The sequence below is a fragment of the Zalophus californianus genome, chromosome 13 (assembly GCF_009762305.2).
Source record: "Zalophus californianus isolate mZalCal1 chromosome 13, mZalCal1.pri.v2, whole genome shotgun sequence".
NCBI lineage: Eukaryota > Metazoa > Chordata > Mammalia > Carnivora > Otariidae > Zalophus > Zalophus californianus.
The window spans coordinates 12,159,047-12,177,781 of record NC_045607.1 but is presented as its reverse complement, the minus strand read 5'-3'; the positions used below and the strand labels follow the sequence as shown (position 1 = coordinate 12,177,781).

The following is an 18,735-nucleotide window of genomic DNA, read 5'->3' as shown; positions in this document are numbered from 1 at the left end:
TGCAAATGGCAAGATCTCACTCCTCTTGATGGCTGCATAATATTCCATTGTGTATATATACCACTTCTTCTTTATCCATTCATCTGTCGATGGACATCTTGGCTCTTTCCACAGTTTGGCTATTGTGGACATTGCTGCTATAAACATTGGGGTGCACGTACCCCTTCGGATCCCTACATTTGTATCTTTGTGGTAAATACCCAGTAGTGCAATTGCTGGATCGAATGGTAGCTCTATTTTCAACTGTTTGAGGAACCCCCATACTGTTTTCCAGAGGGGTTGCATCAGCTTGCATTCCCACCAACAGTGTAGGAGGGTTCCCCTTTCTCCGCATCCCCGTCAACATCTGTCGTTTCCTGACTTGTTAATTTTAGCCATTCTGACGGGTGTGAGGTGGTATATTATTGAGGTTTTGATTTGGATTTCCCTGATGCTGAGTGATGCTGAGCACCCTTTCATGTGTCTGTTGGCCATTTGGATGTCTTCTTTGGAAAAATGTCTGTTCATGTCTTCTGCCCATTTATAAAAGAATGGTTCTTTTTTAAATTCTTTATTTAAATTCAATTTAGTTAACATACACTGTATTATTAGATTCAAGGGTAGAATTTAGTGATTCATCAGGTGCATACCATACCCAGTGCTCATTACATCAAGTGCCCTCCTTAATACCCATCTCCCAATTATCCCTTCCCCCACCCACTTCCTCTCCAGCAACCCTGTTTGCTTCCTAGAGTTCAGCATCTCTTATGGTTTGCCTCCCTCTCTATTTTCATCTTATTTTTATTTTTTTTAAAGATTTTATTTATTTATTTGGGAGAGAGAGAATGAGAGATAGAGAGCACGAGAGGGAAGAGGGTCAGAGGGAGAAGCAGACTCCCCGCTGAGCAGGGAGCCCAATGCGGGACTCGATCCCGGGACTCCAGGATCATGACCTGAGCCGAAGGCAGTCGCTTAAGCAACTGAGCCACCCAGGCGCCCTCATCTTATTTTTAAAAGGATGGTTCTTCATCAACCCCAAACTAGGTGAAATAGCTATTTCATGATTATCTAGATGTGCATTTGCCAAGGATAATCTTTATGAGAAGCTAACCTGAACCTGATTCATAGACTGCATCTGTGGTTCCTGTGATTATCAGCCACAGACCAAGGAGAAGGAAAAGGGAATCAAGCCTTCTATAGGCCTCCTCCTCCTTCTCCCTCTCACCTTCAAACTGTTTTCTTTTTTTTTAAGATTTATTTATTTATTTATTTATTTATTTATTTATTTATTTGAGAGAGAGAGAGCACACGGTGCAGAGAGGCAGAGGGAGAAGAAGAGAGAGTCTTTAGCAACTCCAGGCTGAGTGTGGAGCCCAATGTGGAGCTGGATGTCATGACCCCAAGATCATGACCTGAGCCAAAACTAAGAGTGAGACTCAACCAACTGTGTAATCCAGGTGCCCCCCACCTTCAATCTGTTTTCTATAGATTTCTATCACAAAGATTCTAAAAGAACAAGTGCAAATACACCTTTGGCTCTGATTTGTTCATATACAGGAAGAAAAACATTAGAGTAAAAGCCCTTTTACAACTGCTCGTTCTCATTGTAAGAACCAGATGGAAAGATGCATGTCCTAGATGACATAAGAACATTAACTGACAGGACCTGTAGGTGCATACAAGTCCATGGGCATGTCCAACCTGACAAGACTCTCTGAATTCATCCTCAAAGGACTGTCCTCTCACCCTGAGGACCAGAAGCCACTCTTTGTCCTCTTTCTTATCATGTACCTGGTCATCTTGGTGGGGAATCTGCTCATCATCTTGGCTATCCACTCTGATCCTAAACTCCAAAACCCCATGTATTTCTTCCTGAGCATCTTGTCCTTTGCTGATATCTGCTACACAACAGTCGTAGTCCCCAAGATGTTAGTGAACTTCTTATCAGAGGCAAAGACCATCTCCTATGCTGAATGTCTGGCACAGATGTATTTCTTCCTGGTCTCTGGAAACATAGACAGTTATCTCCTGGCAGCTATGGCCATTGACCGCTATGTAGCCATTTGTAACCCTTTCCATTATGTCACTGTGATGAACCACAGATGCTGTATGCTGCTAGTGGCCTTCTCCATAGCCTTCTCCTGCCTCCACTCCCTCCTACACGCCCTCCTGGTGAACCGACTCACCTTCTGTGCATCAAACGTTATCCAACATTTTTTCTGTGATGTCAACCCTGTTCTAAAACTGGCCTGTTCTTCCACTTCTGTCAACGAAATCGTGGCCAGGACAGAAGGGATGGCTTCTGTGATGGCCCCGTGTATCTGCATTGTCATCTCTTACCTAAGAATCCTCATTGCTGTCTTCAATATTCACTCAGTGGCTGGAAAATGCAAAGCCTTCTCCACCTGCAGCTCCCATCTCACAGTGGTGACTCTGTTTTACGGGAGTATTGGCTATGTCTATTTCCACCCTTTGTCCAGCTATACCGTCAGAGACCGAGTAGCAACAATCATCTACACTGTACTGACATCTATGTTGAATCCATTTATCTACAGTTTGAGAAACAAAGACATGAAACAGGGCTTAGAGAAACTGGTAAGCAGGATTAAGGCTCAAATGGATATGCTTTCTACTACACAAGCCAACAAAATCCGTGGATCCTGATATCAAGTGTGGGCGTGGGTACTCATGTACACTCACCTGCACAAACTCACAGGTGCACACACATGCACACACACACATCAGCATGTGAGAAACATTTTCTTGGAAAAATATACTCTTTGCTCAATTGTAGCTGCACCCCGTAGTTTTCCAACCTGTGGTCTCTGTCATACCATGGTTGACAGTACCTTCCATGTCTTGGTACCTATGCTACAATGTAGATCACCTCAATATCTCTCTATTCCAGAAAATCACATTCCCTTTATTCCTTCCATATTTATATGGAGCCTCCCATATTTCCTTCATTTATAAATTCATCCAAGTTTGGTCACTTGATTACAAAAGAATTTTTGTACATTTATGTAGAAATCTATATATGTGCAAAAATGTTTTGCATTGGGGTGCCTGGGTGGCTCAGTCATTAAGCATTTGCCTTCAGCTCAGGTCATGATCCCAGGGTCCTGGGATCAAGCCCCACATTGGGCTCCCTGCTCAGCAGGGAGCCTGCTCATCCCTCTCCCACTCCCCCTGCTTGTGTTCCTGCTCTCCCTATCTCTCTGTCACATAAACAAAATCTTTAATAAAAAAATGTTTTGCATTTATAACCACTCTGTTCTAGCTGAAATAGAAGATTTTTTTGCAAGTGGTTGGGTGAATGTGTGTGTGTGTGTTACCTCCTTATTGGACTAGGAGCTTCCCAACTCCAGAGTCTGTGTTTTCTGATCATGCCATGACATAACTAGGGTCTCTTTTATTAATTCTGCCAACAGCTGGATATCCTGGGCTCTGGAGTCATTAGATTCACAAAACCTAACATCAATCACATAACTGACTATTAGTAAGCCAGCTCTATGCCTCTGTAGTGTTCTGTTCTCTACTCTTCCTGCCTTTCATAAGCTCAGGTTGCATTCATCAAACAATGCTTCCTGAAACTCCTTGCCTATGTGCTCCTCTCTCTAAAGATGCCTATATTTCCATGTGTTTTCTATTTGTTACTTTTTTCAGAGTGAAGGAAAATTTGTTCTATGTAATCAGAAATGCTTCCTATGGCCACTGAAGACAGAGTCAAAAATCAATGGATGTATGTATTATATGTTGGTTAACGGAACATAATAAAAAAAAAGAAAAGAAAAATCAATGGATATAAACTATTAGTAAGAAGCTTTTGGTTTACAAAGCCTCATAAAAAAGAGGTTCTTTTTTTTAAAAAATAATGATGTACTATATGTTGACTAACTGAACATAATAAATAAATATAAATACATGTGGTTTTTGATGTAGTGTTCAACAATTCATTAGTTGTGTATTTTTATTTATAATTGAGCTCCATTCATTTCCCACCTTTCATGGATATCATTGCTCCTTCCAAGTCCCATTTCTAAACTCTCAGGACTTACACAACTTCCCCCTGATGTCTTCAAAGACCCAACAGGATTTTTCTTGTTTGTTTTTTGTTTTGTTTTGTTTAGATTAGTCTGTACTTTGGTACTATGCTGATTCAGTTGCTGACATCTGACCTTTTCCCATTCATTTGTCACCATGGGTGATGACTAGGCCACGCTTATGAGACTGATGACTGGCCCACATGTCTTCTTATGCTCTGTAATGATGATCCAATGGTGATATCAACCTTGGCCAACATGAAGGGTTCTTGCCACAGCCCTTTAATGTTGGTCTAGTCTCGCCACCAACCTGGCTTCTGTTTCTCTCACTCATCTATTTGATTTTTTAATTTACATTCAATTAATTAACATATAGTGTATTTTTAGTTTCAGAGGTAGAATTCAGTGATTCATCAGTTGTATATAAAACCAGTGCTCATTACATCATGTGCCCTCCTTAATGACCATCACTCATCTATTTGAATGAGCCACTCTAGGCCCTTAAAAAACATTTAAATAACCTCCAGGAAAATACTTAGGGCAATATCCGGTCCTCTGATGTCTACAAATACAATGCCACCATTTTCTATTGCTCTTTTTAATCTCAAGAGCAAAAGGAGCACCAGTATAGTCCTCATATTGCGCAGGGCACATGTCCAATCTACTGTCAGATTCACAGACTTAAAGGACCCTGCAAGAGACTCTCTACTCTTATCTAAATGTGTCCCATTGCTTTGATTTCTCCTTCATTTCTTCCCTGGGATATATGTGGATTCCAAGTGATGACTCTTAAGAGCTAAGAATCTGGTGTTTAACACGTTGGGGTTTTAGATGGAATTGTGTTTCCCCATGATTTCATAAGTTGACATCCTAACCCCCTCATCTCAGAATGTGACTTATTTGGGGATAAGGTCTTTAAAGAGGTAATTAAGTTAAAATGTCTTTCAGGTGGTCCCCAATCCGAGATGACTGGTGTCCTTATAGGAAGAGAAGATTAAAACACAAACATACACAGACGTGAGATCTTGTGAAGATACTGCAAAGCCAAAAAGAATGTCCTCAGAAGAAACCAACCCTACAAGTACCTTGCCCTCAGACTTCCAGCTTCCAGAATTGTGAGAAAATAAATTTCCATTGCTTAAGTCACCCAATCAATGGCACTTTATTATGGCAGCCCCAGAAAACTAATACAGTATATTTGATAATTCTGCTGCAAAGAACTGAAAAGTACTGGGGCATCTGGGCGACTCAGTTGGTTAAGCATCCAACTCTTGGTTTCAGCTCAGGTCATGATCTCAGGATTGTGGGATTTAGCCCCATATCAGGCTCCTTGCTCAGCATGGGGTCTGCTTACGATTCTCTTCTTTTCCCTCTGCCCATCCCCCTGCTTGCACTCTCTCTCTCTGAAAGAAATAAATTCTTTAAAAAAAAAAAAAAAGAAGTGAAAAGTAAGCAGGGCTTAATCCCCAAATTTTTAATTCACAATATCTGCTTGCCATAAATCTTCCATTTTGGCAATGAAATCTGTTTTTAAAACCTGAATGTCTCTGATTCATCAATTATCTCCTATATCTTATCTTTTATATATCTAATATAAAACTGGGAACTTACCATAACCTCTAGCTCACCTAGAAATTAAGACCCAGATCTCAACTAGTGAGAGATGGGGGTGATGAAGTCAACATTACAACAAAAAGACAAGGGAACACTGATTAAACCAAAGTCTCAAGTAGGTAAAGAATTACTATGACCACGGGACCTTTGAAGATGTCCCTGCCACTGGTCTCATGAGTTATGTGGGAAATCTGAGGCGGTCTTACCTTCCTGTTAAGCTCTGAAAGGGAAGAACCTGTGACAGCTCCTTACCCTGCCTTCTTCTAACACAGGTGAGGTCGAAGCTGAACAGCCAGTTTCTCTCTAGTACAATTTTACTTGACCTGGTTTGAATTTTACTAAACTGTTTTTCCATTTGTTTTTTTCTTATTATTTTATTTTATTTTATTGTGTTAATCACCATACATTACACCATTAGTTTTCCATTTATTTCTATCATAAATAACTAGAAGCCAACTCTCAACTCTAGAGAACTGATGGTTACCAGAGGAGAGGTGGGTGGGGTCATGGTTTCAACAGGTGATAGGGATTAAAGAGTGCACTTGTGATGAGGACCAGGTGTTGTATGGAAGTGTTGAATCACTATATTGTATACCTGAAACTAATATTACACTGTATGTTAACTAACTGGAATTTCAATAAAAACTCTCAAAAAAGAAAAAAATTAGTCCACCACCTTAATTTATAAGAAAAACAAAGAAAGATAAGGACTTAGATGCACTGCTAGGTCCACAAAAAAAGGAGCCCAGTACAACCAAGACTGAAAAAGATAAAGAAATAGCAAATCATTCTTCAAACAGTTTAACTACTGTACTGGTATCTTGATGTCATACAAAGGGAATATAAGTGCTATGTATGAGTATCTGCTTAGGGTTCCTTTCTCTATAGGAGATTTCAGACAAGATCATTTTGCTCAAAGGAAAAACTGTAGGTGTTTCAGGGGCCCCAAGGTTTCCCCAATACATTCTTGATGAGTTTGAAAGGAAGGAGAAGTCATGAGATGAGATGAGGCTGAGGACTGTGAAGCTGAAGTGCCCATTGGAATTCTTCCATACTAGGCTGGCCAAAGTGCACCTAGAAACAGGACTTCCACTGGGAAGTTAATCTGTTGTGCCAGAATAGCAACTAAGGTCCAAAGCCAAGGATGAAGGCTCTAATTCCTACATTCTAAAGAATGTTCTGGCACTGGTAGTCTAACCCCCACCCATCAGAGCTTTTGGGAAGCAACTAGCACAAGCTCTACTACCACCAACTACCACTCAAGCCTCCTACTCCCATTTTACCATTTTTCCTTGGGCAGCATTTTCATTAATAACCTCACAGAAAGAGGCAGCTGAGTCTTAGAGGGGGACACAAATTTTCTTGAGTTCCCTGGCCATAATGCCTTCATAATTTCCATCATCTTGTGAGCTAACATTGACCTTTTATCATACATTTTTAATAAACTGAAAAATGTCAGCCAATGTACACCAAGTTACCATGGTAATCTGAAGATAACTAGCATAAATCAATCACCTATAATTCTGACTGATGGAAATTAATGACCTCATTTTAAAGAAGAGGAAACTGAAGTTCAAAGAGGTGAAGTGACTTGCCCAAAGTCACCAGCAACTAAGTGGTAAACAGAATTCAAACTCAGAATTGACTAACTCTGCATCCCAAGTGCCTACCCAAACACCATGGGTAGAAATGGGAGCTATCTGTGACCCCACCTTAACTTGTGTGAGGATATCCTCAAGAACAGCCACAACTTTCCCCAGAATCCTTTCTTGGCTCTTATTCCAGAAGAGTTCTGAACCCGATGACTAATGTTCTGACCAGGACATCAACACTTTTTATTCTCCATGTACAGCATGCTTCTCTGACTACACAATGAAATGGGTGTCCCTGGGTAGTCTGTTTCTTTGACTAGGGACAGTGTTGTGATCAGTTGTGGACATGGTTACATTGAGAATGATTTGATGTACTGAGAGGCTCCAGGCTTAATTCCCAAGTAACCATTCAAAAGAAGACAAACCTTTACCCCAGAACTCGATTTAATTGGGCTATAAAAGGAGCTACCCTCAGTGGTTAATTAGCATCAAAGTAAAGGATCCTAGAGGCTCACCAGCAAGATCTCCCCAGAGCCTCATTAAGAAAGCTGAGATTGTATCTCATCCCTCTGAGGGAGCTTCTACCATGAGAGTTGTTCAGAAACTTTTCTGGCACAATGTCATTAGTGAGTTCTCCTGCTTTCCCCTGGGCTCCCATCAAGGGGCCACATTCTGCTCTGATTCTAGAAAGGTAATTGAGGATGCCATAATTCTAAGGCTTTGCTTCCTCCCACCTGAGCCCATTTATGCAAGGGCAGCATTGGAGGGAGCTACTGAGTAACCAATTTTAGAGGAAAACAATGTTTAAACCAATTCTAGCCAGAACCTTTTCCCTTATATGCTTTGAAGAACATTATCCTTGAGGAATAGAAATCAACTCCCCCATTCCTTTTGGTCTCCTAATTAAAGACCTTTGCAATAGCGTCTATTTTATCTAAAGCAGTGGTTCTCAGCCTCCTCTGCACATGTAGCATCACCTGGGGAGCTTACAAAAAGATCCTGATGCCCAGGACCACACCCCAGACCAATTAAATCAGTCTCTAACATGTAACCCAGGTATCAGTAGTTTTAAAGCTCCCAGGTAATTCCAATGAATAGCCAAGGTTGTGAACCACTGATCTCTTTGGGGGACCGCAGTTGGCTTGTGAAATTTGGTAGTGCCATTGTGATTTTAAGGTTTAGCAAATTAATAGCCTTCTTCCCCTGTCTCCTAGGTACGTTTTTATGTATCATGAAGTATTTATTTAAGGTTTTTATATGTCAATATTTGATGCTAAGAGAGGACACAAAGAAGTCACTGTGTTAAAAAATATTTTACTTCAAGGCGCCTGGGTGGCTCAGTCGCTAGGTGTCTGCCTTTGGCTCAGGTCATGGTCCCAGAGTCCTGGGATCGAGCCCCACATCAGGCTCCCTGCTTGGCAGGAAGCCTGTTTCTCCCTCTCCCACTCCCCCTGCTTTGTGGTCCCTCTCTTGCTGTCTCTCTCTCTGTCAGATAAATAAATAAAATCTTTAAAAAATGTTTTAATTCTATTTTTCTCACCTTCCACATTTCTTTCCTTTTTTTACTTTCTGAGGATATAGATAACACATGAATACAGTCTAGTTGCGAAATTTAAACATTAGTTATAATGTACAAACTGAAAATCCCTCCTGAGTTTCACCCACAAACCTGTTACATAGAGAAAGATATCTTTACACATGCAAATACTAAGATTAAGAGCACTTGTTGTGACGAGCACCGGGTGTTGTATGGAACTACTGAATCACTGTATTGTACACTCGAACCTAAAATTACACTAACATTAACTAACTCAAATTTATTTTTTTATTTTATTTAAGTCTTTTTATTATTATTATGTTCAGTTAGCCAACAAATAGTACATCATTAGTTTTTGATGTAGTGTTCAACGATTCATTAGTTGCGTATAACTAACTCGAATTTAAACTAAAACTTATTTTAAAAATTTTTTAAAGGCTCTTTAAGACTTTTATAGACCAATCCACAACCCTGACAATTTCATTCGAATATAATTATGTGTAGAAAGTCTAAAAGATTGGCCTATAAAAGTCTTCAAAAAAAACGGAAAGATGAAGAACTTTGGACATTAAGGATGAAGTAAAATAGGAAAATATTAACCATGTTGGTTTTGGTTGCTAAAATTCTTTAAGGAAATTTGTGTTTTATAGTGGAAGACATGTTTATTCTAATGTCTAAATGTATTGCAATTCTTCCTTGAATTGTGATTGGAAAAGATTGCAAAATCTCTTGGTGTATCAATTTTCCTAAAATAAATTATTTGAAGCAGAAAAAAAAATAAAGGCTCTTTAAATAGAAAAAAAAGTTAAGAGGACTGAATTCACACTACATAGATATATTACCTTTGAACTTGACTTTTCATCTAAAAAGATGTCTTAAGGATGGTTCCAAGTCACTACTATCTACAATATACTATTGTTTTTAACTTGTTCATATTATTTTAATAATATTAATAATAATTCATAATATGAAGCTACCATAATTTAACCATGTCTTCATTCCTGAGCATTTAAACTGTTTCTATTTTCTCTTGTATCTACTATAAACAATACTTCTATAAATACCTTGTATACATACATTGTTCAAACGTGTACACATACATCGTTCAAATACCTTATATACATAAAAGTGGAATTTGAGAGATACTGACAAGTTGTTCTCCAAAATGGCTGTGCCAAATGCACAGAAAGTGCATTTCTGTGCCAATCTGTAGTACATGAAGCACCCTTCTCCTCACACATTCAATACCATGTAGTATCACCATCATCTATGGTGATACTTCTACTGGTCAAAATAAATAATACTTTATGTCTTTTATATGTTTATTGGTCCTTTCTATTTCTTCCACTGTGAATTACCTGTTTATATCCTTTTCTCATTTTTCTATTGAAGTATTAGCCAGAAAGGATTTCTACATTGCAACAGTAAATTAATCCCCAAATCCCAAAAGCTTCACACAGCAGAACTTTATTTCTTGCTCACACAATATATCCATTACAGGTCACCAGGGCTGTTCGATGGATAGTGATTCAGAGAAAACCGCACTGATAGAGGTCCACCATAACTTATTAGAAACCTATGGCTTCCTTGGCAGGGAAAGACAGATTGGAGAATTTCATGTGGTTTTCCATTGCCTTAATCCAGAAATAACACACATCACTTAAACTCATATTTCTTTGGAAAGAAGTTGTCATGTGTTCATAAGAAACTGCAAGGGGTGAGACATCTAAGTTTTTGTATAGAATATTTGGTAAATATCACTGTTCCTATCAAAATTAGAAAATGTGTCATTTTCTTATTGATTTTTTGGAATCCTTTCTACTATATGAACATTAATCCTTTCTATTATATGAATACATATATATATGTGTGTGTATATATGTATGTCTATCTATCTATATATATATATATATACACATCATCAGTATTTTCTCCAAATCCTTTGACTCTTTTATTTTTTTAATGATTTTTTATTGTGATGTTAATCACCATACATTACATCATTAGTTTTTGATGTAGTGTTCCATGATTCATCGTTTGTGCATAACACCCAGTGCTCCACACAGAACGTGCCCTCTTTAATACCCATCACCAGGCTAACCCATCCCCCTGCCCCGCTCCCCTCTAGAACCCTCATTTGTTTTTCAGAGTCCATCATCTCTCATGGTTCATCTACCCTCCGACTTACTCTCCTTCATTCTTCCTCTCCTGCTATTTTCTTCTTTTTTTTTTCTTAACATATATTGCATTATTTTTTTTCAGAAGTACAGATCTGTGATTCATCAGTCTGTGTAAATTCACAGCACTCACCATAGCACATACCCTCCCCAATGTCTATCACCCAGCCACCCAATCCCTCCCACCCCCCACCACTCCAGCAACACTCAGTTTGTTTCCTGAGATTAAGAATTCCTCATATCAGTGAGGTCATATGATACATGTCTTTCTCTGATTGACTTATTTCACTCAGCATAACACCCTACAGTTCCATCCACATCGTTGCAACTGGCAAGATCTCATTCCTTTTGATGGCTGCATAAGATTCCATTGTGTACATACACCACTTCTTCTTTAACCATTCATCTGTCGATACACATCTTGGCTCTTTCCACAGTTTGGCTGTTGTGGACATTGCTGCTATAAACACTGGGGTGCACGTACCTCTTCGGATCCCTACATTTGTATCTTTATGGTAAATACCCAGTAGTGTAATTCCTGGATCGTTTGGTAGCTCTATTTTCAACTTTTTGAGGAACCTCCATACTGTTTTCCAGAGTGGTTGCACCAGCTTGCATTCCCACCAACAGTGTAGGACGGTTCCCCTTTCTCCGCATCCCCGCCAACATCTGTCGTTTCCTGACTTGTTAATTTTAGCCATTCTGACTGGTGGGAGGGGGTAACTCATGGAGGTTTTGATTTGGATTTCCCTGATGCCGAGCGATGTTGAGCACTTCTTCATGTGTCTGTTGGCCATTTGGATGTCTTCTTTGGAAAAATGTCTGTTCATGTCTTCTGCCCATTTCTTGATTGGATCATTTGTTCTTTGGGTGTTGAGTTTGATAAGTTCTTTATAGATTTTGGATACTAGCCCTTTATCTGATATGTCATTTGCAAATATTTTCTCCCATTCTGTCAGTTGTCTTTTGGTTTTGTGGACTGTTTCATTTGCTGTGCAAAAGCTTTTTATCTTGATGAAATCTCAATAGTTCATTTTTGCCCTTTCTTCCCTTGCCTTTGGCTATGTTTCTAGGAAGAAGTTCTTGCGGCTGAGATCAAAGAGGTTCCAACTTGGTTCTCCTTTAGGATTTTGATGGACTCCTGTCTCACGTTTAGGTCTTTCAATCATTTGGAGTCTATTATTGTGTGTGGTGTAAGGAAATGGTCCAGTTTCATTCCTCTGCATGTGGCTGTCCAATTTTCCCAACACCATTTGTGGAAGAGACTGTCTTTTTTCCATTGGACATTCTTTCCTACTTTGTCAAAGATGAGTTGACCATAGAGTTGAGGGTCCATTTCTGGGCTCTCGATTCTGTTCCATTGATCGATGTGTCTGTTTTTGTGCCAGTACCATACTGTCTTGATTTCCTTGTTGAAATTTTGCTTAGATGATCTGTCCATTTCAGTTAGGGGGGTGTTAAAGTCCCCCACTATTATTGTATTGTTGTCAATGTGTTTCTTTCCTTTTGTTATTAATTGCCTTATATGATTGGCTGCTCCCAGGTTAGGGGCATAGATATTTACAATTGTTAGATCTTCTTGTTGGATAGACCCTTTAAGTAGGATATAGTGTCCTTCTTCATCTCTTATTACAGTCTTTGTTTTAAAATTTAATTTGTCTGATAGAAGGATTGCCACCCCAGCTTTCTTTTGGTGTCCATTAGCATGGTAATTGGTTTTCCACCCCCTCACTTTCAATCTGGGGGTGTCTTTGGCTCTAAAATGAGTCTCTTGCAGACAGCATATGGATGGGTCTTGTTTTTTAATCCAATCTGCTAGCCTGTGTCTTTTTTTGGGGCATTGAGCCCATTTACATTCAGGGTAACTATTGAAAGGTATGAATTTAGTGCCATTGTATTGCCTGTAAGGTGACTGTTACTGTATATTGTCTGTGTTCCTTTCTGATCTATGCTGCTTTTAGGCTCTCTATTTGCTTAGAGGACCCCTTTCAATATTTCTTGGAGGGCTAGTTTCGTGTTTGCAAATTCCTTTCGTTTTTGTTTGTCCTGGAAGCTTTTTATCTCGCCTTCTATTTTCAGTGACAGCCTAGCTGGATATAGTATTCTTGGCTGCATATTTTTCTCGTTTAGTGCTCTGAAGATATCATGCCAGTCCTTTCTGGCCTGCCAGGTCTCTGTGGATAGGTCTGTTGCCAATCTAATGTTTCTACCATTATAGCTTACATATCTCTTCTCCCGAGCTGCTTTCAGCATTTTCTCTTTGTCTCTGAGACTCGTAAGTTTTACTCTTAGATGTCGGGGTGTTGACCTATTTTTATTGATTTTGAGAGGGGTTCTCTGTGCCTCCTGGATTTTGATGCCTATCTCCTTCCCCACATTAGGGAAGTTCTCTGCTATAATTTGCTCCAATATACCTTCTGCCCCCCTCTCTCTCTTTCTTCTTCTTCTGGGATCCCAATTATTCTAATGTTGTTTCATCTTATCGTATCGCTTATCTCTCGAATTCTGCCCTCGTGATCCTGTAGTTGTTTCTCTCTCTTTTTCTCAGCCTCTTTATTTTCCATCATTTGGTCTTCTATATCGCTGATCCTCTCTTCTGCCTCATTTATCCTAGCAGTTAGTGCCCCCATATTTGATTGCACCTCATTAATAGCCTTTTTGATTTCGACTTGGTTAGATTTTAGTTCTTTTATTTCTCCAGAAAGGGTTTCTCTAATAACTTCCACGCTTTTTTCAAGTCCAGCTAGTATCTTTAGAGTCATGATTCTGAACTCTAGGTCCGACATCGTACTAATGTCAGTATTGAGTAGGTCCCCGGCAGACGGTACTACCTCTTGTTCTTTTTGCTGAGGTGATTTTTTTCGTCTTGTCATTTTGTCCAGAGGAGAATAGATGAATGAGAGAACAGAATGCTAACAGGTTAACAACGTCTCCAACAAATATATTCTATACAAATCAGAAAAAACTTGAAACCAGGGGACAAGAAAGGGAAAGAAAGAAGAAAGAGGAAAAAAAACGGAAAAAGAAAAAGATAAAAACAAACAAAAACCAAACAACAACAAAAAAAACAGAATATGATCAAATATGATCAGGCTAGTGCATAGATCAGTGCCACACACTAGCTTTTGGGCATATTTTGGTCTGTTAGAAGAAAGTGCTTGCTAAAATTTTAAAGGAAGAAAGACTTATATATGTACAAAATAAGGGTTGATAAAATGAAGGGATGGCAAATGACTGTAAAGGTGAAAAGTATAAAAGATTTTATAAAAGGAATTGGTAAGAGAAGAAGTTGTTTTTAAAAAAGAATGAAGAAGATTTTAAAAAATCAAAAGAGAAAAGAAAAAAAAGGGAAAAAAAAGGAGAGAATGTGATCAGGCAGGAGACTAGAACAAAGCCGTACACTAGTGATTTAGGGTATATTTTGATCTCTTAGAAGAAACTGTATCTCAAAATTTTAAAGAGAGAACAACTTATATTAATATGCCAAAAATAAGGGTAACTACTATGAAGGGATAAAAATATGACTCTTAAAAATTAAAAATAAAAAATGTTTTTTTTAAAAAGGGATTGATAAGATGTTGGTTGAAAAAGAGAAAAAGAAAAATTCAAAAAAAACAGTTAAAAAAATTAACTTTGAAAAACTAATGAATTATGGTAAAAAAAAGCCATGAATTCTATGTGCAGTATTCCCGTAGCGCTGGAGTTCTCCCGTTCTCCTTGATCGGTAAACTTGGTCTTGGCTTGCTGGCTGTTCGAGTTGATCTTCTGGGGGAGGGGCCCATTGCCGTGGTTCCCAAATGTCTTTGCCGGAGGCGGAATTGCCCCGCCCTTGTGAGTCCGGGCTAAGCAAGCTGCTCGGGTTTGCTCTCAGGAGCTTTTGTTCCCTGCAAGCTCCGGTACAGCTTTGGAGGACCAGGGTGAAATTGGTGGCCTCCCAATCTCCGCCCGGAGGAGCTGAGAACTCGGGGCCCCGCCCCTCAGTGCGCCCCCAGAGAAAAGCAGTTACTCCCGTGTCCCCGGTCTCCAGCCGCACTCCGTGCTCACCCGGCCTGTGACCGAGCGTTTCTATCTTTGGCACCCAACCCTGCGTGGAGTCTCCAAACCCAGCAGATCCCTGCGGGGCGCTCCTACGCCACTCCTCCCGGGGGAGGAAGGGGAGTCTCCCCGGCTCTGCCGCTTGTTGGGTCCCTGCTGGAGGAGGAGTAGCCCGAGTGGGCCGCGGGTCACAGTTTATGGCAACCCCGAGCTGAGAGCCCGCTCCTCGGCTCCGTCTCTGCAGCCGGCCTTCCAGTTCCGATACCCGGGAGCTCTGCCACACTCAGGCACCCCCGGTCTTTCTGTGACCCCGAGGGTTCTGAGACCACACTGTCCCGCGAGGGTTCCACCCCGCGCTTAGCCCCTGGAGCGACGTCCCTCAGCGGAGCCGACTTCTAAAAGTTCTGATTTTGTGCTCCGCGGCTCTATCACTTGCCAGAAGCGGCCAACGGAGGCCCCCTCCCCCGCCGTCTATCCTCCCGACTATCGCCTCGGATTCACTTCTCCGCACGTCCTACCTTCCAGTAAGTGGTCACTTTTCTGTTCAGAGAGTTGTTGCTACTCTCTTCGATCTCCTGTTGAGTTCGTAGGTGTTCAGAATGGTCTGATCCCTATTCAGCTGAATTCCTGAGACCAGACGAAATCCAGGTCTCCTACTCCTCTGCCATCTTGCTCCGTCCCCCTTTGACTCTCTTTTAACTTCATTCATGACATCACTGGTCACACACACGTTTTCACTTTTATATAGTCAAATCTGCCCATCTTTTCCTTTACAACTTCAGGGTTTACATTTTGCTGAGAAGGATTATTCTATCCACAAAATTATAAAAATATTCTCCTGTATTTCCATGTTATAGTTTTAGGGATTTTTACTTTTAAATCTTCAAATACATCTGGAATTTATTTTCTTCTTTTTTTAATTTTATTTTATATGTCATGTTAGTCACCATACATCACTAGTTTTTGATGTAGTGATCCATGATTCATTGTTTTCATATAACACCCAGTTCACCATGCAGTACGGTGCCCTCCTTATACCTATCACCAGGCTAACCGATGCCCCCACCCCCCTCCCCTCTAACACCCTCAGTTTGTTTCTCAGAGTCCATAGTCTCTCATGGTTCATCTCTCCCTCCGATTTCCCCCCCTTCACTTTTCCCCTTCCTTCTCCTAACGTCCTCCCTGCTATTCCTTATGTTCCACAAATAAGTGAAACCATATGATAATTGACTTTCTCTGCTTGACTTATTTCACTTAGCATAATCTCCTCCAGGCCCATCCATGTTGATGTAAAAGCTGGGTGTTCATCCTTTCTGATGGCTGAGTAATAGTCCATTGTATATATGGGCCACACCTTCTTTATCCCGTCATCTGTTGAAGGGCATCTCAGCTCTTTCCACAGTTTGGCTATTGCGGACATTGCTGCTACGAAGAATGGGTGCATATGGCCCTTCTTTTCACTACATCTGTGTCTTTGGGGTAAATACCTAGGAATGCAATTGCTGGGTCATAGGGTAGCTCTACTTTTAATTTTTGAGGCACCTCCACGCTGTTTTCCAAAGGGGCTGTACCAACTTGCATTCCCACCAACAGTGTAAGAGGGTTCCCCTTTCTCCACAACCTCTCCAACATTTGTTATTTCTTGCCTTGTCAATTTTTGCCATTCCGACTGGTGTAAGGTGGTATCTCAATGTGGTTTTGATTTGACTTTCCCTGATGGTTAATGATAATGAATATTTTTTCATGTGTCTGTTAGCCATTTGTATGTCTTCTTTGGAGAAGTGTCTGTTCATGTCTTCTGCCCATTTTTTGACTTGATTATTTGTTTTTGGGTGTTGAGTTTGAGAAGTTCTTTATAGATCTTGGATACCAGCCCTTTATCTGTAGTGTCATTTGCAAATATCTTCTCCCATTCTGTGGGTTGCCTCTTTGTTTGGAATTTATTTTCACATGTGGTATAATGTCAAGATCTAAACTTATTAAATTTATCTTTTAATTGAATACACATTTGTCCCACAATTTGCTTTCCTGCCACATCCAGAAAGGCTACGTGGCCTTTTTAGTTAGGTCTATTTCTGGAATCTACTCTGCTCCATCAGCTGGATTTTACATTCTTACACCAATACTATGCTGTTGTAACTAGCAAAGCTTTGTTGTATGTTTTTCTAACTGGGAAGACAAACCCATCATCATTATTTTGCTTTGTTTTCAAAATTATATTGTTACTTTTACACATTTTCTTTCATTAACAAGTTTTAGAGTAGACGACATATTCTATAAAGAACCGTTTTAGAATTTTGTGAGTCTACTGAATATATGTATTAATTTGGGGAAACTGACATTTTTCCTACATTATTTTACCACCCAGGAATATGGATTACATGACTGGTCACCCTCTACTACCTACTCCTTAAGGTTTTTTGCTGTCAGTTTTCTTTGGGGAGAGATCATTCCTAGTGAGATTTTTTTGTATCACAAAATTGTAAACAGAATACCTTTTCACTGTTCTGGAGGAGGCCCTAAGCCAGGATATTATCATTGCAGAGTTTCAGATTGGTATAGCATGCATTTTGTTACAAGGGTAAATGACTGTCTTCATTGGATGGTATCATCTCTGGGGAGATTACTGATATTAGTTCCTCATAGAGTTGCTAAGTCTGGCAGCCCTACAGTCCTCTGGTGTGTCCAGAAGTATGTTGTTAGGGACTTGAACTTGGGAAAATGAGAACATAGAAAGGGGGACTTTCTTCTGGGAGAGATAAATTTGCCATAAGATTATGCTGCCAGGATAAGGAAAGAAAAGATCAGAAGGGGAGCCCCTTAAAAAAGAGTACACAGCCAACAGCATCTAGGGACAGTAAAATCAGCCATCTAATTTTATAGTTCCCTCCACTGTTATCTCTTTGTGTTAGCTTCAAGCCTTGGCAGACACAGCCTTGAGCATTGTGTGTTTTGAGAAATAATGAGAGAGAATCTAATCAAATTTTGCAGTGAAACAATCAGAGGGAACAGCAGTAGCAGAGATAAGCTCACAGGAGGACAAGCAAGGATAGTCCGTCTTGAGCACGGGGGCATGGCCCAGGACAGCTGACTTTTCCTTTTAAGTTTTTATCTTGATTCCAGTTAGTTAACATACAGTGTTATATTAGCTTCAGGTGTACAATAGACTAATTCAACACTTCCATATATCACCCTGTGAAAGCCAAGTTTTCAAAGGAGAAGCAACTCTCCTGAAGGATGAAGAAGAACTTGTACACATTCAGGTTATATATGTTCTATCCCTAAGATTCAAGCAAAGCTCTCATTCCATGCCACAAATATAGAACAATGCTGTTCTTCTCCCTCTTAAAAAATGAGTAAAATTGACATTACTCCATGTTAATTCTGTATAATTACATATCATGACAAACCACTTAGAAAACACGGGCTGTCACCAAGGGGACACTTTGAAGGATATAGATCAGAGAAGTAACCAAATAATTACAAAGTTGTTCCTGATTTATATAGATCATTCTGGTCGCCAGATGGGGTTGTGATGGAAAGCTTCCATTTGTCCATTTACCCGTCTCTCCACCATTGGCCACCCTGCTCTGTGCTCCCTGAGGCTGAGATATGTATCAAAAGATTCTTTTTCAAAAACTTAGCAGTAAGAAAATAAACAACCCTAATAAAGTTAGACAAGGACTTTAAAGGCACCTCACCAAAGAAGATACAGATAGAAAATAAGCAAAGGAAACATGTCATCAGGGAAATGCAAA

At 40.0% G+C, this 18,735-nt stretch overlaps 1 protein-coding gene across 1 annotated transcript; it reads left to right on the top strand.

Moving 5' to 3' along the window:
- Positions 1 to 1,665: 1,665 nt before the first annotated feature.
- LOC113934180 (olfactory receptor 1L3-like) lies at positions 1,666 to 2,643 on the top strand. The gene has a single exon (XM_027614695.1). The coding sequence runs from the start codon at positions 1,666 to 1,668 to the stop codon at positions 2,641 to 2,643; it is 978 nt and encodes a 325-aa protein (XP_027470496.1).
- Positions 2,644 to 18,735: the final 16,092 nt, after the last annotated feature.